This window comes from Lissotriton helveticus, chromosome 3_1, assembly GCF_964261635.1.
Source record: "Lissotriton helveticus chromosome 3_1, aLisHel1.1, whole genome shotgun sequence".
Classification (NCBI taxonomy): Eukaryota; Metazoa; Chordata; class Amphibia; order Caudata; family Salamandridae; genus Lissotriton; species Lissotriton helveticus.
In genome coordinates this window covers 1,974,381,234-1,974,409,021 of record NC_136061.1, presented here as the reverse complement: position 1 = coordinate 1,974,409,021, position 27,788 = coordinate 1,974,381,234, and the positions used below count along the sequence as shown (strand labels likewise).

At 43.1% G+C, this 27,788-nt stretch overlaps 1 protein-coding gene across 1 annotated transcript in view; it reads right to left on the bottom strand.

Annotated features, from left to right (window-relative positions):
- The window catches only part of CHSY1 (chondroitin sulfate synthase 1), a 72,212-nt gene extending 45,134 nt beyond the window's left edge, over positions 1 to 27,078 (bottom strand). Inside the window, exons 1-2 of the mRNA XM_078683101.1 lie at positions 26,460 to 27,078; positions 13,390 to 13,885 (exon numbers count right to left, since the gene is read on the bottom strand). Coding sequence (XP_078539227.1) covers positions 13,390 to 13,885; positions 26,460 to 26,743 — 780 coding nt within the window. The 5' untranslated portion in view covers positions 26,744 to 27,078. The remainder of the gene's footprint in view (positions 1 to 13,389; positions 13,886 to 26,459) is intronic.
- Between the last annotated feature and the right edge of the window lie 710 nt (positions 27,079 to 27,788).

Here is a 27,788-nt window from a genome sequence, read left to right as displayed (position 1 = left end):
TAGTGTGGTTAGAGACCTTGCTGGTTCACAGACAACTGCTGCACTTCCCCCTCTATCTAGCAGTAAATGTGATGAACTAGCCCAGTATTTTATCTCTAAAATCGAGAACATCTACCAGGACATTTCCGCCCGAGATGACAGCAATGCCCTTGACGAACCCACCCCTCATTACGGGGAAGGGTGCCGATTTCTCAGCGCTGCCCTCTGCTTCATTTCTGCCTTCGGCTTCACTTCTGTCCTGGCCTGCTCTCTGCCCCTCAACCCTCCTGGAGATCTTGAGCAAGATCAAGTCAGGCTCTCCGGTGGACTCTCTGCCCACTTCGATATTACGCGTCTTGGATTTCCCCCAACTTTCCACGATCTGCACTTTACTTAACCATTCACTTAGCTCGGCCATTGTCCCTAGTTGCTGGAAGCACGCAATGGTCACCCCGCTATTTAAAAAAACCTACTGCGGACCCAAATGTTGTCTCTTATTTCCGCCCCATCTCGTTACTACCTGCATTTTCCAAAATCCTAGAAAGGCATATTCATTTGCATTTGTCACAATTTGTGGCTACAAACCATCTTCTACATCCCTCCCAGTCCGGTTTTCGTCCGGGTTTCTCTACAGAAACCACCCTCCTAGGAGTGACAGAAAATCTCCGCCTGCTACTGGATCGAGGTGAAACGGCTGCACTGATACTACTTGATCTCAGTGCAGCCTTTGATACTGTCTCGCACAGTATCCTTCTCAATAACCTAGCTTCCATTGGCATTGGCGGAAAAGCCTTGGACTGGCTTATATCCTTCCTCACGGACCGTACCTTCCAAATTTTCTCTCACACGTCTACTTCTAATACTTACTTGTCCCCACACGGTGTGCCCCAGGGTTCAATCCTTAGTCCCCTTCTTTTTAATCTTTACGTTACTCCTTTGGCCCACATTGCACAACGCTCTGGTTTGAATCTATTCACTTCTGCAGATGATTCCCAAATTATATTTTCTTTATCCCAAGCTGATTCTACCGCCTCTTCCCTTCTGCAAACTGGTCTCAGCTAAATATCCTGTTGGATGAATCGTAACTTGCTCAAATTAAATAGTGGAACGACCGAGGTTCTGGTTTTTGGAAACAAACCTGACCTTTGGAGCCCGAGGCACTGGCCATCTGCCATGGGTTCATTACCTATCCCGTCAGAACGAGTGCGAAATCTTCGGGTGATTATTGATAGGGGTTTATCTATGAAAGATCAGGCCAACAAAGTAGCAGCCACCTGTTTTACCATCTTACGGTGGCTGAGAAAAATCTTTTGGATACTACCTTCTAACACCCTGAGATCCGTGATGAATGCCTTGGTGACTTCTAGGTTGGACTACGGCAACTTGCTCTATCTGGGGTTCACCAAGGCGGTCATACGCCGTCTCCAACTGGTCCAAAACACTGCTGCACGGCTTCTCTATGGTTGCCGGAAACGAGACCATATTACTGAACGCATGAGGGAGCTCCATTGGCTCAGTTTTGATAATCGTGTAAAGTTCAAGGCATTGTGCTTTATGCACAAGATTAAGACTGGAGTTGCTCCCTTGTATCTTCAGGCCCTTGTCACACCCTATACCCCTGCCCGTTCACTCCGTTCTTCGTCTCAACACTTATTCTGTACACCAAGAATGGGCGGTGGCTCCTTCGCAAACTTGGGACCCAGACTTTGGAACTCACTTCCCCTGGATATACAGATGGAGAATTGCCACATTCGCTTTCGCAGAGCCGTGAAAACCTGGCTTTTTGACCAATAACTTTTCTGGGTTGTATTTTGCTGCATTTGTCTTTCAGCACCGGGAAAGCCTTACGGGTAGCTGTCGAGCTATATAAATGTAATAAATAAATAATAAAATTAGGCGCTGCTTGTGGACAGTGGCCTTTGCCGGCTGCCTCGGCCTGCTGGTAGTGGAGTGTTCGGAGTACTCTACTACTTTTCCTATGAGCATGTCACGAAGGTGGGCGAGGTGGTGGCCAACAGCCTTATCTTCCCCGCTGTCACCATATGTAATCTCAATGCATACCGTTTCTCCAGGCTGACGGCCAATGACCTTTTAAGTGCCAGTGAGCTCCTAGGCTTACTCGATGTGAATGGACACATTCTGGAACCTCAGCAGGCAGATCCTGTGATCCTGGAAGCACTACAGGAGAAGATACATTTTAAGCTCTCCAGCATGCGTTAGTTTATGGACCGTGTCGGCCACGACTTAAGGATATGATGCTCTACTGCAAGTACATGGGTAAGGAATGCACTCATAAGGACTTCAAAACTGTAAGTATGCACATTTTTGGTTCAAGATTTTTCCTGGCTGTTTGGTGAAGCATATACTAGATTGTTGGATGATTGACGAGAAGACTTGGAAAAGATTGTCTTTTGATTGCCCCGCCCTCCCATCCACCAGCAATAAAGAACAAGCACTGGCAAAGCCAATAGGTCTTGTCTTTGGGACCTTAGAAGTGTTTAGTTACCCAGCACAATATCCTTGGTGCAACATCAAGTGTTGCATGGCTAAACACTTATATGGTCCCAACGGCGAGACCTATTGGCTATGCCAATGCTTGTTCTCCTTGGTGAGCGGTTCATTGAAGATTAAAAATAATTGTGTCAGGTATAGTGCTTTAAGGGCTATCAAAGAATGTTCAATACGCCAGGGGGTTGATATTGCAATACATAAAACACTATTAAAAAAACAAAAAGGGAAAAAGGAAGAAACACATGGTCTTCTAATGGTAACCTTTTTAATTCATCATAAAGCATTTCTTTCATGCTCTAAGGAACTTAGTTGCAGAAGGCTGCTTTTTCATCGTCTATAGCTTAGCCAATTTTGAGCTTGAACAAGCAAGAGGCAAAACCACGACAGTTTGTCAGTACTGGAGAATCAAAAAGACTGTAGTGCATCTTGCTAAGGATTCTGAATAGGACATCATATTGTAAAGATCCGCCTCTGCTTGGAAGAGAGAGCATGTCCATCTCGATCTAAAATATCTGAGTATTAGAAGTCCTATAGGTAGCCATGCGACTACAAACAAGTATAAGTTAGAACAGATCTGAACATCAGTGGATAATTTAACTACACGGTAATCAATACATACAACAGACAGAGAAGAGATGTGTCCTTAGTCTGCTCTAAAGCAGCACACCTGCTTTTGGTTCAGAGATGACCAGCAGCTCGATCACAGGATAACCCTTCAGCCAGAATGTCTCTCTCAATGGGAAGATATATCCATCTAAAAGAGAAATAGGCTGTAGATGAATGCCCCCGCTTAAGATACACCAGCTGGACCGATTTAAGGCTATCGTTATGATACAGGAGTCAAACAAATGTCAATCTCTAACAGACCAGAAAGTCATTGTGGTAATTCTCTTGTTTGTACATTTTTAACCGAGTTGGTACAAAAAGAAAAATTACATTCCTAAAATGGTGAGTCTTCGGCACAGATGCTCCGTAGAATATTCTCCATTTACAGAAAGTTGGGGGAAGATTTAATAAGGCATGTGAAGCTATGAGACAAGAGAACCACTTTTTGTGGAGAAACAGAAAAGCAAAGTAGCAGAAGCTGGTCCTGTAAAATTAGTCTCCTGGGATGAGAGCAATTAGGCTGTGGACTTTAGAGAAACGCCCACTTTCAGAGGATTTCAACAGAAAATGGCACAAACATGAGTTATTGGACTACACAGAACAAAGTAACATTTACTAAGTAATAGAACAGTCATTTTTCTAATGTTACTAAAAGGACTGTCGTTTTTGGATTCTATCCCGGCAGTCAGCAATATGGCACAAAGTCACAGAAACCAGATTCTTCATGCAGCAGTACACACCAATTATTCTAAAAGGGATTAAGTAAGTCCGTGTTCATGACTGGCTAAAGACCAGCAGGAGGGTGTAACAGATTTAAAATGTCCTTCCCACCCCCATTTCTGAATTTAATTACCGGCACTGTAATCAAATGAACACCCTCTCCAAGCATTTGATACAGTATCTGCTTTTCAGGGTAGTTCTTCACGGAGACTGGAGGCACTCAGAAAATCTGGAGTTTTTAGACACTGACAAAACAAAAGAGATTCTAAAAGGAGGCCCATGAAGAAAGTAGTGGGTCGACCCCAAACCGGTGCAATTCAAATACCTACGTAGGTGGGGGGATTATGTAATCAAGAAATGGAAAGTAGGTCTGGTTTAATTTGTGGCACTTGTTAGGTGTGCTACAAGGGAACATGGCATCATGCATTTTCATGCTCCTTTATAGTACAGGTCTTACTTTGAACCATGTAGGACCTGCTAAGAAGTAGCTGGACTAAGACCAAAATATGTATTTTGTGGAGACTGAATTTGGTGGCTTCCCCAAACCACTAGATCTTGAGTCTCCTTAGCCATACACCTGTCCCAGAAACATGAAATGGAAGTATCAAGTTCTAAAGATAAAGGACTAGGATTCACAGATAGCTGATCAGGTGTTGAAGTGGTGAACTTGTGGGTATTGATCTAGGGTTTATATTATGTGTATGCCCCTGTATGGCTTATTTTATTCTGCAAATAGGATTGTTTGTAATTTCCTTCGGATTGAAGTAGAAAGTAGGCCACAGAAATAGGAACATTAATACTATGATACTTGTAGAACGATTGTACGGTTGATGGTATGCTGAAATTGAGCCGTCACTACAGATATGCAAAAGATTTTATGAAACAAATCAAAACCTCAAGCACTGCTGCTTTAACAATTGTTAATGGGAATATACATTATACGACTTCAGGCCTAGCAGAAAGCAAACACATGAATGACTCAGTTAGGCTTTAACCACAGCTAGTACCTCGGTAAAACATGTTCAAATTACACAAACAAACCATTACATTTCTGGCTTATTATATAAATTGTTTCTTTAAACAAGAATGCTACTGGTGAGGTAAACCTCAGCATTGGTTAGAGCCAATTAAAATATAGGTCGGACAAATTACAAATCCTTCTCTAACAGCACTGAGATTAATTACCCACTGCAAGGTCCAAATATCAATTAAAGTTGCTTTCCCATTAGACAGTACTCAGAAGTGATCGTCAAGCTACTCTCAGCCATTTTTGCTGGTGAGGCCTATTTTAAGAGGAAATCTCCCCAGTTAGACAGCCAAAGAATGAAAAGTTTGGGGTTAATCGTGAAAGCAGTCTGAAGTGAGAGTGGAAAGGGCAGCGAGTAAATGGAGTTACATTCTTTTATATAAGGAGGACTGGGGTACCACTGGAAGAAGAGGAGCAATGGAATGTGCAAGGCAAGGGAGAGCTGGAACTGCAAATTCCTGAACGAGGTTAGATAGAATTATTAGGTGCAAAGAGTGTGGATAGGTCTCAACACTAGTTCTCTATCTAGGTAGAAACTAGTTTCAAACTGAAAAATCTTTGCTTTGTCACCGCATCTGAAGTACAGTGTGCTCCGATGAAAACATTCAGGGAAACAAGCTTTCCTACACTCTGAAAAAGTCCAACAAGAATGCAGCAGGGGAGTGAATAATTAACGATGGTAGCTGGACAGTTAGTAAATCCAGGTGATGTCTGGATAAGCATGTACATTTCTTTCCACCATGCCTGGCAAGTTTTAATAAATAAAAAAAACTTGATAAACAGTGGCATCTGAACGGAGGAAGTAAATCTTTAGCCAGGGCTTCTGGATGTGTTGTCTCCGGTGCAGTTTCATGGATGAATGGCTCTGTACAAAGGAAAAGGGTCAGGAGCTACAGACTTCGGCTGAACCACGCTTTATCTAGGAAGCAAATCCAGTCAGGAATGAAGAAGTCAGACAATTCAAGGCGACAACCAGAGAGCATTAAATTGCACATGTGCCCACAATCTAAGTGTGGGCTGCTGGTAACCAAAATTATTTCACACATACCCACACCATCCTAAACCTATAAAATCATTTAACCAATTCCCAAAGGATAGTTAAAACTGCTCTAATGTACTGGAAAGATTCTGCTGTGGCAAAAATATTTTGTGATAACAAGGTGCAGGTAGGAACATTCACAACTTACACAAACAAGTATGCAATATTTCCCAACCTGTAACTAGTCAGAGAGCATTTCCTCCTTGATTAGATGTGAGCATGACCATTTTAGTGAATGGCTTCAGTTAATGGTGTTAGGGAGTTCAGGTGATAGAGGATTAAGATGATATGATGAGGTTGACCTCTTAAACGGAGATTAACAGAATAAACAGGGTTTCTTAAATCGGTCATCTATTTGAAAAGGAGAGGAAAGAAGTACACGCAATGAAGCAGCACTGCCAAGGATGCCAGAGTTACTCAGATAATGTCTGGTTGTGTTTTGAGACAGGCCGATATTCACTAGGCAGGCCATTTAAAAAGAGACCTTGAAAATATTTTTTCTTCATCTAGGACAACAGTCACAGTACCATTTCTGCATATCAGAAGTAACAAGATAAACATGCATTACACGCCACTGCTAACGCAAGCGCTGTGGTTTCTTCACAAAGGCTACTTTGTCTGACTTCCCCAAGACTTCAGCAGTTGGTTGAAGTCGCATTCTGAGCCGAATCCGTTTAAATACTCTAGAAATACCTAATCTCGGCAGTGCGTCACTGCATTAGCTTAGATACAAGACAAAGAAAAAAAATTGTCCATTCCAAACAGCAGTCAACCTGCATATGAGGAACATTATTATCAATAAAAGCAGATTTCTAATTCTGCAAGTGCATGTTTAAGTTCCAAGCATTTTAATACTTTAGCCACAGTACCATACAATTTGCGCATTAAGCTGCTTAAAAGTTTTATAACTGCTTAGTGGAGTGAAGTGGTTAAAGCTAGCGCGCTGCACTGGAGTTTAAGCTGCGCACCTAAAAAGGTGAAACGCTAAGCTTAGATATGTCAGGAACTCTGTCAATCATTAAAGGGCATAGGTTACAGAACTAGAACAGACATGGTGTTCTCCAATCAGATGTTTATGCATACAGGTGGAACCAAGGGGACTATAAATCATATGGGGAATAAAAGTGAGCAACAGCAAATTTCCAAAAGACTGCTCATTAACTTCGTCACAGGAGGAGAATGCTGCGGTCGACCTAAACTCTAGGACTAGAAATGTTATTTTAAAAATGGAACGTAGATGTTGGAGACTAGCTCTAAGTAAACTGAATAAAACACACTGAGGTGATAGTTCGAGACAGACTGCATCACCCCCTGCTTTTATTTTCACGCCTATGGGTCCCTCTTTTCTGCAAATTGCTCCCATAATGGCTAAAAAAAGTCTCTGTTCTATACAAACACAATAAATGAACTAAAACATTTTCTTTATGAAAAACCGCATACCCCAGTCCTCCTTTATTGTATTGTCTGGTGACACCAGTATATAAAAAGAAAACCCTTCAAATTGCTGATTCCAAACAGTCCCTATCATTAGGCAACTAGACAGTACCAGTTTACTGCTAACCCCTTCTAGGATAAACATTAAGCCACATATACAGACCATTTACATAGGGGAAAGGGGAAATGAGGGTCAATGTGAGGAGTTACCCGGGGGCGGATGAAATAAAAGCGTGCCTGTAACTGGAGAAAAAAAAAACCAGGGTAGGTTAGGACCAATTGACTAGTAAAAATAATAGCGGCATGCTGCTGCCCTTGCACCGTAAAACCTTCTATTGAAAGAGGAAGATGGGGAAAAAACATAAAAAAAAAAAAAAAGAAAATTGGTCTTAGATCTCTTATTGTATGAAATCCAAAGTACTTCTAATTGCAGGAACTTTTAGGCTAATCTGCGATTTCCTTTTGAATTTTGGTAGGGTTACTGGCAGTAATCAGAGAAATTAGTCAACTAGAGAACAAAAATATGCACAGAAATGTAAGAAAGAGCTGAAATATCAGAGAAATTTAAAGCCAAGGAATATAGGCAACTAAAACGTGCAGCAAAGGAATGCAAATCTCTTTAACAACTTATCTAAGTTGAAGAACGCCAAAGCCCTCATCATGCATAACACAGAACCTATAGTGCTGGTGACAAATCAATTAAACTAAGCAAACACAAGGGGATGATGACGAAGCGTTGAAACCCTACAGACACTCACCCCAGCCACTATTATATCTGGGTTGAATCCATCATCGTTCTTTAGCTCACTTCGCTACCCCAGTCCAGACCCAGTCATATCCAAATCAGTATGTACCCTGTTACTCATAGGAACAGTCCAGCCCGAACTGCCAACGCAGGTCTTCCCTTGATCAATTAAACCAGTCATCAATTCTAATCCAGCGTGGTCTAGTAGTATAAGGCACCAGTATTCTTTCTGCAAGTTTGAAGTCTATATATATATTGTGTTACACTATCAAACACATAAATGTCATCTCTTGCCAGAAACATATTGCAGTTCTATAATGGAAGGAAAGGAGGCGCCTTATTAAGATCACCTGTGCGTCCGTAAAGGGATGCAGACATGGTCAAAAATTTGTCGACTGGTTTTATAACCAAAGGCTCGTATGTCTGTGTTCGACTTAAACTAACAAGTTCCACAAAAAGAGGTCATCTTCTATTGTCCAACTTAACTAGACGTCCTACCATAAAAATTAAATCCACAATTCTTCATCAGCCCAATGGATTAGCTCTTTGGTGACCAGGCTGTAAAGTGGAACGCAGAAATATCATCCCAAAGCACATGACGAGAGTCATTACAGTCTAACGTGGGAACGGTTCCCAGGTCCTCATCAGGAGCCTTCCATGACTAATGAGTAATATATTCTGCAAGTTTATTGAAACCCAATACCTATTAACCAGGGGCACTTCAATTACGCGATTCTGCTGCCATGTCTTTTTCCCAAATAATTGTGGATTTGCCGCATTATCCATCATAACAAACAAAATAAATTATATTTTTAGAGCAAACGGACCACAGGTTACGAAAAATGCAGCAACGTGTTTTCACACAGAGGAGACAGACCCCTACGCAAAGGTTGCCCGTTCACCGTTTAGTTGTTTATTGTCAAACTGGTACTAAAGGGGTGAAACCTTTGTATTATTGTGACATTTCTGCATGTTAAAACTATTCAATCACAAAATGTGCCACATTACGCCAAATAATTTGCCTTTTCTTGAAGCATAATTTAGTTAATGCTACCTTATAATTTAAGCATACCCTGATGCATAATTCCCATGTTTTATGAAAAACAGTGGTACTGGTGTGGCTGAAAGGTCCAATAGAAAGTGGCCCAGTGGGGGTCACTGTGTGTGGGATTGAAAATGTTAGCTAATATTTTAGGGAGCGGTAAGTAATATACAGAGGGACATGTAGGACAATTTATGACTTATTTTTAGAACAATAGTATTTAGGTGCTGACACAGTTAAGTGATAACAAGCGTGACGTGAAAAGTGAGGGTGATTTTAAAACAAAAACATCGCATGGACCACAATAGAGGGAACTCCTCAAAAGGTTTACAGAATGCAAGGAGTTCCTGTTGTATGGAGTCGGCGGCGTTTTGATCTCAACTACTTGAGATCCTCTTCAGGACATGTAGTAGGTGAGCAAGCTGTATTGGGGCCAGTCAGGGCCGGCACAGGGTATGTGGGCGGTGGTGAGAATAAACCTAATTTCGCCCGAGGTTATTAGAATACAGGCAGGATTAATGGGGGCCTGGCCGGCAGGCAGCTGAGGTTGTGCTCACGTTGGCGCGTGGAACAAGGAGTAATGGTGACTAAGGGAAAGAAAGTGTATTTGAAAGTACACGACTGCACGGGGTTTCTGCAGAAAGTAATTAGGAGGAGTGTGTTAGTCATCCGTACTTACTGGAGTAACAGGAAGGAGTTACCTGAAACTCGAAGAGCTGACCAGCAGGGTCGGTTCTTCCGGCGCCGTTTTGGGACGATGACTATTTAGTATATTCACAGGACTCCAGTAAGTACGGATGACTGACACAAACTTTGTCGTTTATGCCATAGTATGCCCATGTGGCCTTTGTCATTTTGGCTCTACGACATTCCCAATGAAGAAACGGATTTTAGAACACGAGAGAAGCAATAACCAACAAAGACCACAGCTATAATACAGCCAGGCACTTCACAGATAAGCATAATGGGGATTGGACCAAGGCTTAATATTTTGGCCTAGATTCTGTGAACCTGAACCCGAGAGGTGGGAACAGAGTAGGAGCCCTTCGCAGACTGGAATCACGCTTCATGTTACAAGCCGGTAGAAAGTTCCCAGGAGGGTTAAACTTGGATAAGGAGATTCATTCCCACTACCCCCTATCCCCTCTACCCCTATCCCCTCAAAACCTTTAATTTTCTCAGAATTTTAGATATAACATATGTCACTATCAGCACAAGATTGAAATTATGTGGATTTATTTGATGTTTGATAACTGCTTTCAACAACAGAACTCAAGTGGTGAATACATGCAAAATGTATGGATATATATAATTTGTGTGGCAACATGTTATAATTCATCCTGTACTTAGATGGCAGACTTAAATGATTCTATATTGTATTAACAGCTGTTATTTACATTTCCATTACAGGTAGACTACGCAAGTGGTTCACATTGGATTCGCTCACCCACAATAAGGTTATGCGACCAGGAGTGGACGGACAACTGCTATCCTTTTGTACTTTTAGATACTATAACCATTTGTAAAACTGTTGGAATATCCACCCTAGTACTAGATCAATTGGGTAGTTGGCCAATCGGTTCTATACCATCACTGCCTCACATCGTAGTATGTAACACATTACAAGAAGCTAGGGAATTCGGTACTATACCTTGACCCGCACGCTCCCCTCACAAGTGTGCTGTATCTAATCACCTCACCCTTGACACCACACACAGCGTTAAAGAACACATTATGCACATATGCTCATGGGCTACTGAGCAAATCTAACATGCCCCAACATCACACTGTTATGAGAGGTGAAGCACAACATTTAACAAAATGTAGCCCACTAAATGCACACTTATTTTTTGTTATCCACACAATTATTCTATATAGATTTTTTCTAGGTCCATCACTGTGTCATGAGGTATGTTTTACCACTATGACAATATTTAAATGGGGTATGACCCAGGATGGGGTCAGGTGATCAAGACCACGGACATGTTCGAAATACGTCTTTTTGGCAAGTGAAAATATATCTCTAACTTGATCAAGTAGGCTTGTTGCACGCTGCATCCTGCTACGTGTGGAATATATATATATATATATATATATATATATATATATATATATATATATATATATATATATTATTTATTTTCACAACAATTCTACTTTTCCTCGCATGCCGAAAATAGAAAGCACTCGGGACATCCGATTTAAAAGAGATTTATTGGCAGACCCCCTGCCCCTCCAAAAGACACGTTTCGCCTCACGGCTTCGTCAGTGTCGAGTGAGACTTAAAGAAACCATTATATTGTCCGCCATTACCATATCACTCTAATAGACCGTGAAAACGGTGGCCATCTTTCAGTATGTTACAAAGTGGGACATAGCACCTTTTTTTCTTAAAAACAATGGTTTCGCAAGTGCAATGTTAAAAACAACCTCTTATTACAATTCATAATATATACGATTATACAAACCTAAGGGGGGGAAAAGAAGTATACAAAAGAAATGGCATTTCATTCTTTACCGGCAGTATTGCATATTTTCTTAGAACAAATATTGTCTAAGTCAAGCTGTTCAATTAATTTAAAACATATTCCACGTACCAATTGACGTGGAAATGGTTATTTACACCGGTCAATAGGCAACTGTCGTAACTAAAAATATATATAGATTATTCAGTTGTTCCCCGGTTTGTTATTTTATCATGCCCTGTATGGACCTCCTCCGCTGTTATCCAGCCCTGTATGGGCCATTGTGCATTTTTATTGGGTCCCTAAACTAGAGGGAGAGCAATTGGCAAATGAATTTATTCAAATAATTTCCGTCATGTTGTTACAGAGGCTCGAGGAGATAGATGTTCCTCTGTTCTAATGATTTTGTATGTGATCCCACATATCAAATAATCGTTCTTCCCCATTCCCCTCTCCTGCTTTTTTCTTTTTTCGCCTTCTGTCTTGACTCATTTATAAATGTACCCATAGTTAATCGTTATTCAGCCCTGTTGGCCATTTGCTTTGCAAGTCTATAATGTATTTAGACTCCAACACCCTTAGAGCCGTAACACAATCATGCCCTCTGTACTTTCTGTCCACCTGGTCTAGGCAGAAAAATGTGAGTAGGTCTCTGTTACTGTTGTGATGTGTTTCAAAGTAGCGTGCCACGGGATAAGTCTTGTCCCGATTTGTTATCGCACACATATGCTCTAATACGCGTTTTTGGGCGGGGTGGATTGTGCTTCCGATATACTGCTTGGATTGTCCCTGTTACAAGAGGCATATCGCGAAGTCCGAGTTGCAATTGAGAAGTTTTACAATTTCTCTTGTCGGGCGAGGATCATTGGGTCTCCCTTCAGATTTGTTTCTCTTTTTACTGTGTTTGCAGGCCTTGCAGCGCATACACGGGAAGAAGCCTCTAATGGGCTTCATCATTGTTGCTTTGGGTGGGACCTCGAAGTGACTGTGTATCAGGAAATAATAATATATATATATATATATATATATATATATATATATATATATATATATATATATACACACACACACACATTTTATTTATTAAAACAGTCTTTTCCTCTTCACTATAAAATGCTGAACAAGTATAGCATGCCTTGTCTCACAAACTAAGGAAGGAATAGCATAGGCAGCAACTATCGAAACTTAACCTGATCCAGCCAAACTTGCCCCTCCCTTTGCACAGAATGCATACAACAGCTGTCAAGAAGCATAGGATGGCAACAGAAAGCCAACGAAGACTGATGCAAGGACTTAAATGTGTCCAGGTTTATCAAATGGAGAGGTTTGACAGAGACAAGAACACAAGCATATTTCGAAGGAGACCTGGTTCTATAATCCAGGTGCCATGTAGGCAGACTTTGAAGTAAGTTTAGCATGGGAAAAACAAGAATGGTGCCTGTGGTGACCGCAAAAAACAACCCAAGACTAATATGCAGATAACCTGAAATCCAAGAGTATAAACCAACCTAGAAACTATGTAGTGTCTATCATGATGAAATCCACTGGGAAATAGGCCAGAAGTCCTCATTGATCATTAGTGTATGAATCTTCAGACTAAAATTCAGCAGTCATTTTGAATTCAGTACAGATGCCTGCAAATTTACATTTAGGGCTGATATTATTAACATAGCAACCTTCAAAAAAGTAAGTTACCTATGCAGATGTCCGCTAAGTCATCCACATTACACAGTTTACATTGGGGGCCTCATAACAGTTCCTTTCTGCTCCTCATGTATGAGTGCTGTGCAACTGATAGTAAATAATCTCCACATTGCTCACCTCATAAGACCAGACGCACTGCACTCCTGCGAACCTCCGGACACATCTTCCCACCTCCACGTCCTCATGGGTGGTGAACATTTCTCGTAAGCATTCACCGATGTGTGGCACCATCCTTCTCAGCACCTCGCGGCTCATAATTACTCCAGGGCCTCCCATGCAGAAATTCTCACCCGGTTCCAATGCCAGCTTGCCCATTTCTTCAGTTGTGCCCAACCCCGTTTGGCCAAGGAACAAGGGTTCACTGCTATTTAAACTCCTCAAGAAACTCTCAAGCCGGTCACCTTTAATGTACACGTCGTCATCGGCTCTCATAAACCATTCGTACTTGTCCAGATAGTGGTCATGCATGTATTTAAGCATCATGAACGATTTCTTCTGGGGTGGGTAGGCATCATCCACACCAGGAAGTGGTATTATCGGTATTGGTATGGAGGTGTCTGAACCCTCGCTGGAGAAAAACTCAACCTTACCAGGAATTGTGCTTGCCCAGGTTCTAAAATTAAAGAACAAAAAAAAATAAACAAACAAGCTTAATGGAATATAGGCCTCAGACTTTAACAATAAGACAAGAAAGTAGTCAATTCAAAAATTTCAAAACAGCTCTTCCAAACGGCAGTCACTTGATTTCACTCAACATCTACACTACAATAAAAATAGGGTTTACAGAACACAGAAAAGGAGTGTAAAAAAATATAAACGAAACGTGCCCTTCAACGTCTGCAACACATTTACAAATAGACCCACTATTTGACGTATTAGTGGCGGTAAGATTCAATCATACCATCACTGACTGTCCAGTCACCGACCCCATTACCCCAAGAAACTTGAGAACAAGAGGGTCAATGGATTTTAGAAGAGGAAATTATATTTAAAGTGCATCCTTCTAGAAGTTAATAGTCTGGAGCAACTGGACTTCCAACTGTATACAGAAAGAGAACAGAATCACAGCTAACAAAGTTACAAGTTAACTATTTGGTTTCTTTGTAATTTGACAATACAACATTGTATTAAGTGTATTAATCAGAATATAGAATTAAAATCTTTACATGATAAAAAGGTGTCATAAATGAGAATGGCGAGTGTGCACAAGTATTACCAGAATACAATCAACTAAAAAAAAAAACCTAACAATGACATGCTACAACTTGAGGTATCTTCAGTAATTAATCCAAACATACACAGGTAAACACATGCTTGTGCATGGACTTCAATAATTGTCCTTAATGCTACCTAAAAGCGCTAATGACCAGCTGATAAAACTGAAGAACGGGGCACTTTTTGCCAGTTAAAAAAAAACTGTTAAAAGTTAGTTACATGTTAAAAGCTAGTGGTCTTCAGTAAATCTCCTTGATTGGGCTAGACGTACACAAGGTACAGTGCCAGAGTGTGGAAAGTGCAGATGAAACGGGGTAAGCCTTTAGGAAATATAATTTCTCAGCGTGTTTGTGCGACCACTTTCAATAGTTGCTCCACAGTGAGAATACATTTTACCAGGGAAGCTATTACTTGGGGACCCCAGCCTGGCAAGCAGAACAGCAAGGCTAGATGGCATGTTCAGACTCTGTTAGTATTAAAAAGGTTGCGCAAAAGCTTTCTGTGCGCAGATTGCAAAATGGGGCAAATGCACAACATATACAAACAAACATTAGTCTGGGCCCTGACACATCATGCACGCCAGATACATTGGTTCTGGAGTCCACTGGGGTATTGCATCTTTTGTTGGTAAAAGACAGTCTTAGCACTAGAAATTTAGGTTTGTAAAAGCCTTTGAAAAGATAGATCTGTGGCGTTGGCGATTTATATGTTTTGATACATAGCCACAAGTGTTTACGCCTGTCCAGAATAATAGCTTCATGTGTTTGTTCACTGCGAGTTTAAAAAAAAAGGTATGATGTGTTTAGTGTGCTTCCAACAGATGCTGCGCGGCCAGCGCTTCTAAAGCCTCACTTCTTCACAAAAGTTTGTTTGGCTGTTATCCTACAACTCTTTCCAGGTTAGTGGTTTTAGTGTGTTCAGAGTAAGGGTGGGCGTAGTTGGTAGAGTACTACTACACGGAATTCCACGAAGAAGAACAAAAACTCTGCGATTCCGCAATTTCGCTCCGTTGGACTCTCAATTAATACAATAGAAACCTCACATACTTTTGGTAAAATAACAAGTATCTCTGTCTTTATATGCTAAAATGCATATAGTCATTTCACAAAAGTGAAAATGAAAAGTTAGCAAGCAGTGAGAGAGGTGATGTTTTGGGATCCTCCCTAACCTAGGGAGAGAACCAAGCAGATGCCTTGAAAGCAAAGAGCAAATCTTGCTGAACGATTCGGTGGTGGTCCTATCCTCTTAGGACCACCCCAAGCACAGTTATAGGCAAAAATACAATCCCAACCATAGGCCCTGCAAAGCATTATTATAATTTTTTTTTTTGCAGAGTTTTATATAGCGCGAACTAGACCCGAACCGAATCAGGTATCAGAGCGCTTTACATAGCACCAGTTACGTTACATGAGGACACACTTTCATTTTTTTTAGGCACGAGACTAGCTTAGACGAGATTAGCAGTGGGCAGTGAATATTATAGTATCCAACATCAAAATAATTCTACAAAGAGCTGCAGTTCAACTAGTCTTTACTAGGTGTCCCTCAAGAGTCAAATGCAAAAGCATTGAAACCCTTTCATGATGATGTAGTTCCACTAGTTGTTACTAGGTGTCCCTCATGAGTCAAGTGCAAAAGCATTTGACTTGAGGGACACCTAGCAACAACTAGTGGAACTGCAGCTTGAAGTAATAATTTCAATGCTTTTGCATTGGACTCGTGAGGGACACCTAGTAACGACTAGTTGAACTGCAGCTCTTTGTTGAATTATTTTGATATTGGATACTATAATATTCTCTGCCCACTGCTAATCTCATCCCCTAACTCTTTGCAGGGCCTTTGGTTGCGATTGTATTTTTACCCATAACGGTGCTTGGGGTAGTCCCAAGAGGATGGGACCACCACTGAATCGTTCAGCAGGATATGTTCTTTGTGTTCAAGGCATCTACTTGGTCCTCCCACTAGGTTAGGGGGGACCCCAAAATAATCACCTCTCTCATTGCCTGATATTTTTCATTTTTACAGTTCACTTTTGTGAATTGGTTATATGCTTTTTAAAATGTAAAGTTGCTTTATCAAAGCATTTGTGGGTGTAGTTTAGTAGCTGACTCTGCTACGTGGAGGAATGGAGTTTTTGCCTGGATTCCGCATTTCAAATGGAATATGTGGTTAAAATATCCCCGCAAACTCCGCTAGCGGAGCAGAGTTCATTGCCCAAGGTTAGTTCAGAGGGCCCATTCTTAAGGATGATAGGTACTGGAGGACAGCACTTTGCTGTACTAGACCTTGATCGTGAAGTCCAAATTCTAAACAAATGTGTGCAGGTGACGTGTATTGTGTGAGATGGAATAGCAGGCAGAAGACTCTACTCTGGGCGTTTTTCTGAAATAGACTCTCTCGGGAAAGCTACTGATACGCAAGACAGCATTGGAATAAGTTTTGCTTTGATTGCTGCCAGAGTTGGTGTGGGGAATTTACTGTGCAGCTTTTGAAAGGCGCTAAGTGAAGCGAGACTTTAGCAAATTTAGCTGCAGCCTAGGAGAGTGGCGCCTGTGAAGCCAAACCCCAAAGTATTCATAGCTGGCACTCCTTTCTACTTTACTACCTCTCAGGTACCAATTGCTCTTCTTTTTGCAGCCATTCCCGAAGATTACTATTTTTGTTTTGTCTAAACTAGCGGTCAACCAGTTTGTTAAGGATGTTTTGCAGGCCGAATGGAGTCAAATTCATGAGGACTATCTTGTCAGCATATTGAATGGACGTCAGCGGTGTTGTCCCAATTTTGGGGAATGTAAGTGTGCCTCATCCAGAGCTATGCTCAGACCTGAAATGAAAAAATATTGAATGTTGGGGGCAACAACAGACCCTTGTTTATAGGCCTCGTTCTGTTGGTATTGTTGGAGTTAGGCTTTTATTTGTACCCAGGCTAACCCGTGCCCACGTTTCAGAGGACAGTAGCTGTAGTGCTCACAGGAGGTTAGCTGGGATGTTCCATGATGTCAGCTTACACCACAGCAAGTTACTGCCGACATGATTGAAGGCTTTTGAAAAGAGAAAAAAAAGTAGTTAAAGCATGTGTAGAGTAGTTTTTTCTATGTTTCGCTATTAGCATATTATGGACAACGAAATGGTCCGTCATGCTTAGGACGAAAACCGGTTTAGATGCCCGAGAGCTGGCCTGATTTCTCCACCCAGTTTCCCAATTCCTGCAGTAGGATGCCATCAAAGATCCTTGCATCAGTCTAACTGTCTGGGGCAGAGGATGGACCTTTTTTGCCAACACTCTTGTATGGAATTTTCATGAGGCAGTAATTAAATAGTCGGCAGAGTAATTTGCACCATAATTCTTAGTCATGCGTGTAGATTGAAGTTAGCACTCTATTTGGGCCGAGCGTCCCATTTCCCTTTATTTGAGCCACCATAGCAGCTGGAGGAAGGCAAGAGCTGGAGTGTCAATCTTGCTGTTTATACATAACAGGACTGACTTATTGCTTCCATATACTGATGCAGAAAACCTGGCTTGCTCATATTGGAAGACATTAATGCCAGCGGCACAGGTGGGGCTGTGCTCTAACTCAGTGGTTCCCAAACTTTTGACTCCTTAGGACCCCATTAAGTCACTTATGGAAGTCAGGGACCCCCAAGCAATTTGTATGATTTAAATTTAAAAAAAAAAAAAAAAAAAAATTCTCCTGCCAGGGTCGGACGGAAAACCCAAAATAACCCTGGGTAATTTTTTCAGAGCAGTCCATATGTGATGCACACGAAGTGCAGCGAGTGAGCCTGACCACTAAAAAAGGGAACTTTGGAGAGCTCTCCTCCCTAAAAAATCTTGGGGGAAATGGTGCATTTTACAATACATTTGTCATTATGTATTGAATTGTATTAGCTTTTAAAGTATAGTAAATGATTACCTTACTGTGCACCAGGATACAACCATCTTTGTTGAGGCTATCAATGATACCCTCACTTTCACCCTCCAGCAGTGCCTATCATCTCTCCATAGCCCCTTTGTCACATGTATTTAATTCGTTTTATAGCACCTCTCATGCCAGTTTAGTGTGTCAGAGCCCTTTACATCATACATACAGAGACAATTAACCATACAGGGTTTAGAAAAGGTTACATAAGGCAAAGAGGACTACAAGGTGTAGGATGCACATGTCCTCTATATTGGTAAGCATTTTATAAGAGTGCTTGGTGTGGAGAAGAACAAAAACTCAGTACTTAGCACGGACTTTAATATTAAGAATGTATTTCTACCCAAACAAACCTTTTTTAGCACCATCAGGATACTGCTGGAAAAAAGCATAACTTACTAACTTGTACCATGCAGTTTGCATGCAGCTCTTTGATGGCAGTTCACAGCTCACTGTGCTCGATTACGTGACTTATGAACTGCACAGTGATAAACTAATCTCTGTGACAAAAGCAGTGACGGACTAAGTTATGCACATAAAATGCATTTTTTTTAATGCATGGTACAAGTTCTTTGCAGCAGGCACATTAACCATCTGTGCTGTCTTAGATGAGTCAAAGCTGCCACTGGACAAAACTCCCATTTCACTCCAGCTGGTATATTAATTACCTGAGTTACCTTTACACTTCTATTCTTGCCCAACTGCTGATTATGCAAGAAACGTTGCAGTGCTTTTAAAACTGCTGCCTGGGGACCCATTGGGTATGTGTCACGGGCCCCTGGAGGTCCGAGGACCACAGTTTGGGAACCTCTGCTCCAACTGATTGATCAGGGCCCACAGGGCTTCATTGTTTTGAGGTAGAGCCTGGGTGGGGCATGCGCTGCTGCGAGGCATGCAGTAGTGGAGTATGGCTTTAAAGCCCCGTCCACTCTCCGCCCATATTTTTAATTGGCTTTGTAAACACTGGCTTCCGAGTCTTTATATGGGGTTCGTCCCTCCTTGGTACCGCTTTGTCTGCATTTGTTACCTCCCATAACGGCTGGGCCTTTTACTGTTGTTGCAATATGGTGTGCTTTATAAGTCGGTGAGCACCGTTTTATTTAATGCTCATCTCCTATTCCACCCACTACCTTGCAGCACGCCTCCCACGTATATTTTAATTTTTATTCATAGCGGTCTGCATTAACTAAAGCGGCAGCATTTTTTAATCAATTTTAGCAGTGCGTTCTACTTTTAGCAGCTGCGCTTATTTATTTTTTTAATAGCGCCCCTTTCTTTATGCGTGGCTTGAATAAAGAAAGGGGCGCGGCCTTCATGAATGTGAAAGTGCTGCATGGCCGCTAGTAAAAACAATATTTGCAATGCAATAGTTTTAGAATTTCCGAGAGTTTAAGCAATTGCATTGCAATAGCTTAATCTCTTTAAAGCGAGACCTATTGCATTGAAAATGCTGGATTGATGTGCAGCTTGTACGGTTTAAATTCAGTCTTGCTTGTTCCTTGCACACTTTGCCTCCCAAACAGCTTTTTTGTATTCCATCCCGATATCTATAAATGTAGGAGAAGGACTTCCGGGCACTTGCAAAATGCTGTGCCTTCGATGCTTTTAGAGCCCACATCTGTTTAAGTGCGCTATTGTACAATCTGCTGGCCGGACGTTTGTGGTGCAGACGTTGCTAAGTGTTTGCTCAAAGGACTTTTTTTTAAATCTACCACCATCTTTGCCCAGGTAACCAAAAGATTCTGCAGTTCCTACGTATTTAGAGGATTGGTCATTCTCCAATGCTCGTATTTTCCTTGGGTGACTTTGTCCACCTTATCTGATGCCACGTTGTTCCTGGAGGCCCACACAACACTTCTGGGGAGCGTAGTCAGTTGTTTTTGATCTCTACCACTAAAGGATGGTGGTCGCTTCCTTAACCTCCTCATTAAGTGTAAACTGTGACCCTATGGAATGGGTGGGAAGAGATAAATAGGTAGTCTAGCACTGCCTGCTGACTTGAATTTCCGAGTCCCCGCCATTGAGCAGTCTGTGACAAACCTTCCATTTTGTGCTCTAAGACCCATTGCTTCGAATGTTGACAGAAGTTGGTGATCAGCTCTGTCAAGGGTTGCATATTTTCAGTCATGCCCAGGTATGTTCCAGCCAGCATCCAAGATGTGTGCTTCCATGCTAATCCTACAGTCACTATCCATTCTGCGCAAGAGTGACGGCTGTTAAGTTTGAACAGTGCTCGTTCCAAGTCGGCAATTGCCTTTTGGCTGTGGGTACCCTTAGGGATAAGGTAAACGTGAACTATAGCCCCCACACTCGCCCTACACGGCTCCTGCTGGGCCAGGGGCCCCAAAGATAGATTAACCCCTTCCGCGCTCATGACGAGCTCAGCTCGTCATGAGTTACGACGCTCGTACGCGCATGACGAGCTGAGCTCGTCATGTAACGCGGCTTTTGAAAAAACGCAGCGCGCAGCGGGAAAACCGCTAGTGCGCATGCGGTTAAGCGGGGTGCTGGGGGAGAATCTGCACCAAATACCCAGCAGCGAATTACAACTGGAATATAACGTTGCCAAGCTGAAACTACCAAATGGGAATGGTCATAGATTTTAGAAAATACTTATCTACTTTAAAGAGGGAAATTCTTGTTTGGTGAATCGATGTATATGGTTTTCTAATTTACGTAAAATATTTTTCGTTTTGTTAAAACTCACTGGACAATCTAGGCTGCATTTTGAACATACATTGTTGTGTTACAACAACAATTAATAATTACGTACTATGAAAATTTCAAGATAAAATGTGTCTTTGCAGCGAGTTTCTCACAGGATAGCTCTCACAATAAGCACAAACTAACAAAATAACTTTAACAAAAATCTCTGAGTGGGTGGGCGTTATTAGCAACTTGTCCACACAAGAAATTTAGACCATGGTCCAGCAAAGACCTGCCCGACAATAGTCGATTACTCTATAAGGGGTGTTCATAGTACGTAAATGCACAGCTCAATACTCCGTTTCAGTAGACTAACAGGACAGAATATGGATCTTTTGGCCACTAGTTGCCCGAGCATGAGGACAACATATTAATCTGCCATCCATTTATTTCAGATTCTCACTTGAAAGTCTAGGATCTGCAGGAACTTCTCTATTCTTCAGATACTTATTAATAGCAGGCTGATAAACAATGCTGCAATGTCAAGCCATTTAAAATTTCCAGCAATTAAATGTGCTGACTGAACCCGTTAATATGGTGTCTCTGAATGAGGCTACTTTTGCAGCCTTCTAGCCACCACACAACTGGAATTTATGAAAGAAATGTCTGTACTACACCACACCGTCCTTTTAAGAGCTACAAGAAAGACCAGCATTACTGGTAAAACTGCAATTTTAACCACAATTACATTTAAAGGAATGCGGTGCTGTCTAACTTTCCTTTCTTTTACAAGCTAGGTGACTTAGAATGAAAAAAAAACTGCTGTTTGTTTTCTCAGGAGGCACAGAGCTTTCAAGAGTAGTAGGCAAGGTTCGTATCCATTTGCCGCGCCTTTAGCAGCTCCAGTGTGGTGCGGTACTAAACATATCACATCTGAAATGTGGCTTACTGAGGTCCCCTGTAATGGTACCCCACGTCATTGGTTTCTTTAGTGCAAACATCACCACATTAGTTTCAGACCAAAAAAGAATCATGTATTTTCTTGCGATAGGTTAACAACCACACTAAACAGTACTACCACACGGTCTGTTGGATAGCAATGCTGATCTAAAAGGCAAAGGTCAATTGTTTCTCAGCACTATTTTAAGCATCAGTTTAAATACGTGGTTAACACTTTATTTATATTTGGGATTACACCTGGATTCTTGCAATACAATCCTTTAATCCCACGCATACAAAACTACTTGAGGGGAAACACAGAATGTGCTGCTACAATGTACATGGAAACTCAAGAAACGCCTTTCCAAACGGGAAGGCGAGCCATTTGAACCCAGGACACATGGCAGTATGAACTCAGGCGCTATTGGGGGAAGAATGATCACCACTGCCATTTCATGGAAACCTTAAAGACAAGATCGATTAAAATAATCTTACACTGTAAAACAACATGCAAATAGCTGAAGAATCGTAAAATCCCAAAAGTACTCGCTTCAGGGATGAAAAATAAATAAACAAATATTAGGACTGCCAGCTTCCTTCGAACGTTCAGAGAATGGGCGTGGCAAGCCTTATACTCGATTGCCAAAGGTGTGTGTGTGTTAACAGTAGACTCCAGTCTCAGAGTATTGCAAATTTTGCTCTAGGAGTGTTACAGCCTCTTAGTGGGGGAAAAACCATCTATCGAGGTGTGTGACGTGTCTCTCGATGACGAAAAGCATTTCCCCCATCGAGCAGGAAAATGCATTGCAATCCGCTTTACGCATGCGCCTGTTTTAAAAGTACAGTATTCCGCACGAGGTAAGAAGGTTTTCAGTACTACTAGGCGTCTTCAACATGCGTAGATGTCCAGAAGTACTCCTGCCAATCCCTTAAACTGCAAATATAGAACTAACATGTGAGAAGTAAACGACTCGCTTATTGCTTTACTCTCTCCTTGAGAGTACAACATTCCACCTCTTGTCACACTTTCCATGGAAAACGAGTGCTAGTACAGCAAGGACCTGAACACAGAACTTCTTATTCCAGCATTCACGCGGCAAAATCAGGTTTAAACTAACCAACATGCATCGCTCACTTCTCCCTATCCACGTAACACACACAGCGGCTTCTCTGAATCGCAGGCTCATTCAACGGCTTCATAGCGCTACTGTAGATTAGATGATATCAGGCCTTAGATCCCACTTAGAACACTTAACCATTACAACCCTGATACCCGTGCCTCAGAAGGACACATGGCCTCCATTCTCTAGAACGGCGTCAAAGCGTCATTACTTTAACTACTGCTGTGATAACGTTTAACGGACTAACAATAAAAGATGATGTAGTACATGAACTGCCAGAAGAGGACACTCGTTTACAAAATCAAATACTTATCACGCATGAAGTAGTTAGTGGTCAAATAAAATGGATACGAGTATTGAGACCAATTTGAAACAAACAAGGTCAGTTCCATGTCTGCAGTAAGGCAGAGTAAGCAATAACTGGTGGAAATGATAACCCAGAGCCAAACATACAAAGCAATCTGTGTACTCACAATGAATTGCTTGTCCAAAAACAAATCTAGTTACATTACGTTGACTAAGCAGGTCTACGGCGAGTTGATGAAAGACTGTTTTCTTGGAGTCATGTATAAAGACTTATCCCATGATACACAACTATTCCAGTTAAAATAGGGAAAGGAGCAGGAGAAACATCATGGATGGCAAAAACCTGAAATGGTTGGTTACATGTTATGGTTATAAAATGCATGGAATACAAAAAAACTCCTACAATAAAAGATCAATAAATTATGAACTTGTTAAGACTATCGAACAAGTCAGTACTTTTTCTAATAACCATGCATCTTAGTGTGTAATTGGATTACAACAAGCGTTTTAATTATACGTTGTTTAATCAATCAAGTCGTATTTGTATAGTGCAGCTAATCACTCCAGGGGGTATCCAGATGCTGTACTTCAGGCATCAGTTGAAGAGCCAGGTCTTCAGCCCCTTCCTGAAGTGGGTCAGCGAGGGTGTGAAGTTAAGGGTGTTCCAGGCTTTGGCAGCAAGGTGGGAGAAGGAGCACACTCCGGAGCGGCGAATACATGGTGTGCGGAACAGAGATTTCTGGTTGGTTAAGAGCAGGCAGTGGTTCATGTAGGCTGGTCCTTGGTTGTGGAGGGCTTTGTGGGCGTGGGTTAGAAGCTTGAAATGGGATCTCTTATGGAAAGGGAGTGGAAGTCATTTAGGTGCATGTGTGACATGTGTCCTCTTCTGCAGGTTGAGGATGAGTTTGGCTGCCGTGTTCTGGATCATTGGAGTCTTTGCATGAGTTTGGTAGTGATGCCTACATAATGTGCGGTGTCATAGGTAAGTCGACTGGCGAGGAGGGCTAGTGTCAAAGTTTTGCTTGTGCTGAGGGGGGGGAGCCACCTGAATATTTTGCGGATCGCGTGGAAGCAGGCTGAGGAGACTGCGTTGACCCGGCGTTTCATGGAGCGTTGGCGGTCCAGGATGATGCGGAGGTTGCGGGTATGTTTTTTTGGCATGGGTGTAGGACGCGAGCACCAACAGTCACCAAGAGTCGTTCTAGGGGGCCGTGTATCTGTCGGAGATCAGAACTTCAGTTTTGCCTGTGTTGAGTTTCAGGCACTTGCCTTTCATCCACGCTGCAACAATCTTCAAACAGTTGCAGAAGTTGTTCTTCGTTGAGGTGAGGTCTGCTGAGAGTTAGAGGACGAGCTGTATATCGTCAGTATATAACATGATGTTGTTGCCGCGCGATCTGAAGATGTCTGCCAGAGGTGTCATGTAGATATTGAGGGTTGGATTTGGGGTGAGTCATGGGATAGGTTGTAGATGCTGTAGATTCTGCGCTTGGGTTGTAAGGTGAAGGGAAAGAGGCAGACTGAGCGTGTGTCCCTTGAAGAAGGGTGCAATACATTGGAGTGCATCGTCTGAGATCCCAATCTGGTGTAGTCGATCGATGTGTGTATGGTGGTAGATTGTGTCGAAAGCTGCGGAAAGGTCAAGGAGGATATGGGTGGCGGATACTCTTCTGTCAAGTAGGGCTCAGATGTCATCTGTTGCGTGGATCAGGGCTGTCTTGATACTGTGGTTGCCTCTGAACCCCGACTGGGACGGGTCCAGTAGTTTGTCTCTCTCTAGATGACTGGAAAGTTGAAGGTTAAGAGCCATATCAAGGACTTAGGTGGGAAACAGGAGAAGGGATGTACCTCTGGAGCTCGCTGGGGTCTGCTGAAGGTGTCTTGAGGAGGGTCTAACCTGTGTTTCTATGCACCGGTAAAGGTAGCTGTAGTATGGAGGCGTTGAGAACGGTGGTGAGCTAGTGGCGGACCCAGTCTCTTCCGAGGTTAAAGAGTTAATGTGGGCATGGGTCGGTGGAAGCTCCCTAGGGGAGGAGTTCATCAGGGTGGTTGTGTTCGGTGTCACCTAAGCAGGTGAGCGGCTGGTTGCTGAAGAGGTTGGAGACCCAAGTTTCTATAGATGTTGTGGAAGTGGTCAGCGAGGGCGTTGCAGAGTTACTCAGGCTTTCAAATTGCACCAGTTCACTTACAAAACCCAAATCACATGCCAGAGAAGGGACGTATCAAAATACTCCATACACACAAACACACCCTAATAATACAGCAGTCAACATCTCGAAACCCTAGGCTGCCTTTACCACACGGGCATGTACCCCATGCATAAGCACAACCACCTCCTTAATGCAAGCGCAAAAATCAGAAACACGAGTAGCCGTGCCTGCAAGTAACCCAAGGCGAGTCAAACACACAATGTTAATTCTGTATACGCACTATACTCACAACCCCCCGCTTCAGGCACTGCAGTTACCGGTCAAAGACCTCCACATCTAGCACAGTTGCCTCTAACACTACCTTGTTGGCCCACTCCAATGTACATCTCTACACATGCCGCCTACACCTCCTACTTCCGCCGTTGCACAGACCTGCTGCACTTCACAAGTTCGGACCAGAAACCTCCGCTACTACAGAAAACACGCCAGAACCCTACTCTCCGCACTACCAACACTGTACGTCTCAGACAGTAATCTGGTTTAGCCAATCATGCGATAGACTCTAATCCCTACACTGTAAGATGCCATGCTCCGACCTATACCTCCAACACTGTATGTAACCCAGTGCCCATTCCGGTATCGCTGCTTTACCCGCAAAGCTATGACAATCGACCACAAGGGCAGTGCGGAAGAGCGAACAAAGGGGGCCAGGAGCCTTTACTCTCTGAAAGGGGGAGCTAACCAGGACTGACATTAAAAACTGGGCAGAGGCCTTGCACAGAAACCACGGACTACTGTTGTTAGGGACACCGACCCCATGAGCAGCCCCTGACTATACCGACCCGTGGACAGAGCTGCCACCCTCTGCAGATACAATGGGGGTCGCTTACCTGTGCGCAGCCAGAGCTCGGTTCCTCAGGTACTTCTGGGCGGTCATGACTCCAACAAAGAGGAAGCTGCTGTCCCGCAGGCCGCGCTCCGGCCCCCCGGGCTCCGGCCCTTCAGTCCTCTCGTGCTCCCAAGCCACGGGCCGCCCGCAGCGCCCGGCCTCCGAGCGTGGCCTTCGCCGGTGCCCCGAACCCCGCGGGAGCAGCATGCGAGAGGCGAGCAGGAAACCGAGCACCAGTCCGAGCAGCACGGAGAGCCACGAGCGACGGGGGCCGCGACCCGCCATGGAGGGCAGTGAAGGAGGGGAGACGGCGCTCCGCAGCCGGCGGGGGCTGCCTCCAAGGCCTCGATGTCCTCACCGCGTCATCTAGGAGCGGGGCCCCGACTGATGGGAATCCCGGAGATGGGGAGATGCTCTGACGGGGGCACAGGAGGCCGGCGCCGCCGCCAGCGGCTGCGAGGTGATGTCTTCAGTCCTGCAGCCCTGTGCTCTGTTAGAGGCCCCGCGCGCCGCTGTCGGTGCCCTCTAGGCGGCGCTGAGGTCTCGCGCCCTGCTCAGCAGCTGCCGCCGCGCGCCACTCTCAGCGTCCTGTAAGAAGCCGTCGCTCCGAGTCTAATTATGCCAGGAGGAGCCGCGAGCTGCTCTTATCCGGCGAGTCAAGCCAGCAGCCCGTGCGCCACCCCTAGCCCCTCCTCCTTCCCCTAGTCAAGCAAAAGGACGGCGCATCTAAGGATCTTGTCCCTGTTGGGCCGCCGTCCACGCCCCCTGATTGGACGCAAGTCAATACTTACTGCTTTCACGTGGCTGTAGGAGGAGTTGGGGGAAGGGGAGGGGGCAATGGGGAAGAGAACGTTTAGTAAACCCCCAAATCTGTCTCGTTCATCTATTAGGCGGATTCCCGTATTTCACATACACGCCTCCTCAACGTCATTCCTTTTGCTTACTCTTATATCTGTCAAAATCCTCTACGCTTCCGCCCTGACATCTATCAGTCAGTGCATTCAAGTGTGCCCCCTCTTGCTACACTTACCTCTCTTCACTGACAAACTTGAAAAAGAGGTGCGAGGATACTATTAGGCAGAAAATATTTATTTATTTATGCGTTTTTTATACAGCGCAAACTTTACCCGAAGGTGTTAGAGCGCTTTACAATAGAACCTGTTACATTACATTAGGACTTCAGAGTACACTAATTACATAAATGATATGAAACAGATAACCTCTAAATTCACCTAGGAATGGTAGTAGTAAGTACACAAGTCAGCTTACAGATACTAGTGGTTAGAGTTACACATATACAAGTTGTAAATTCATTTAAGGTTACAGTTTA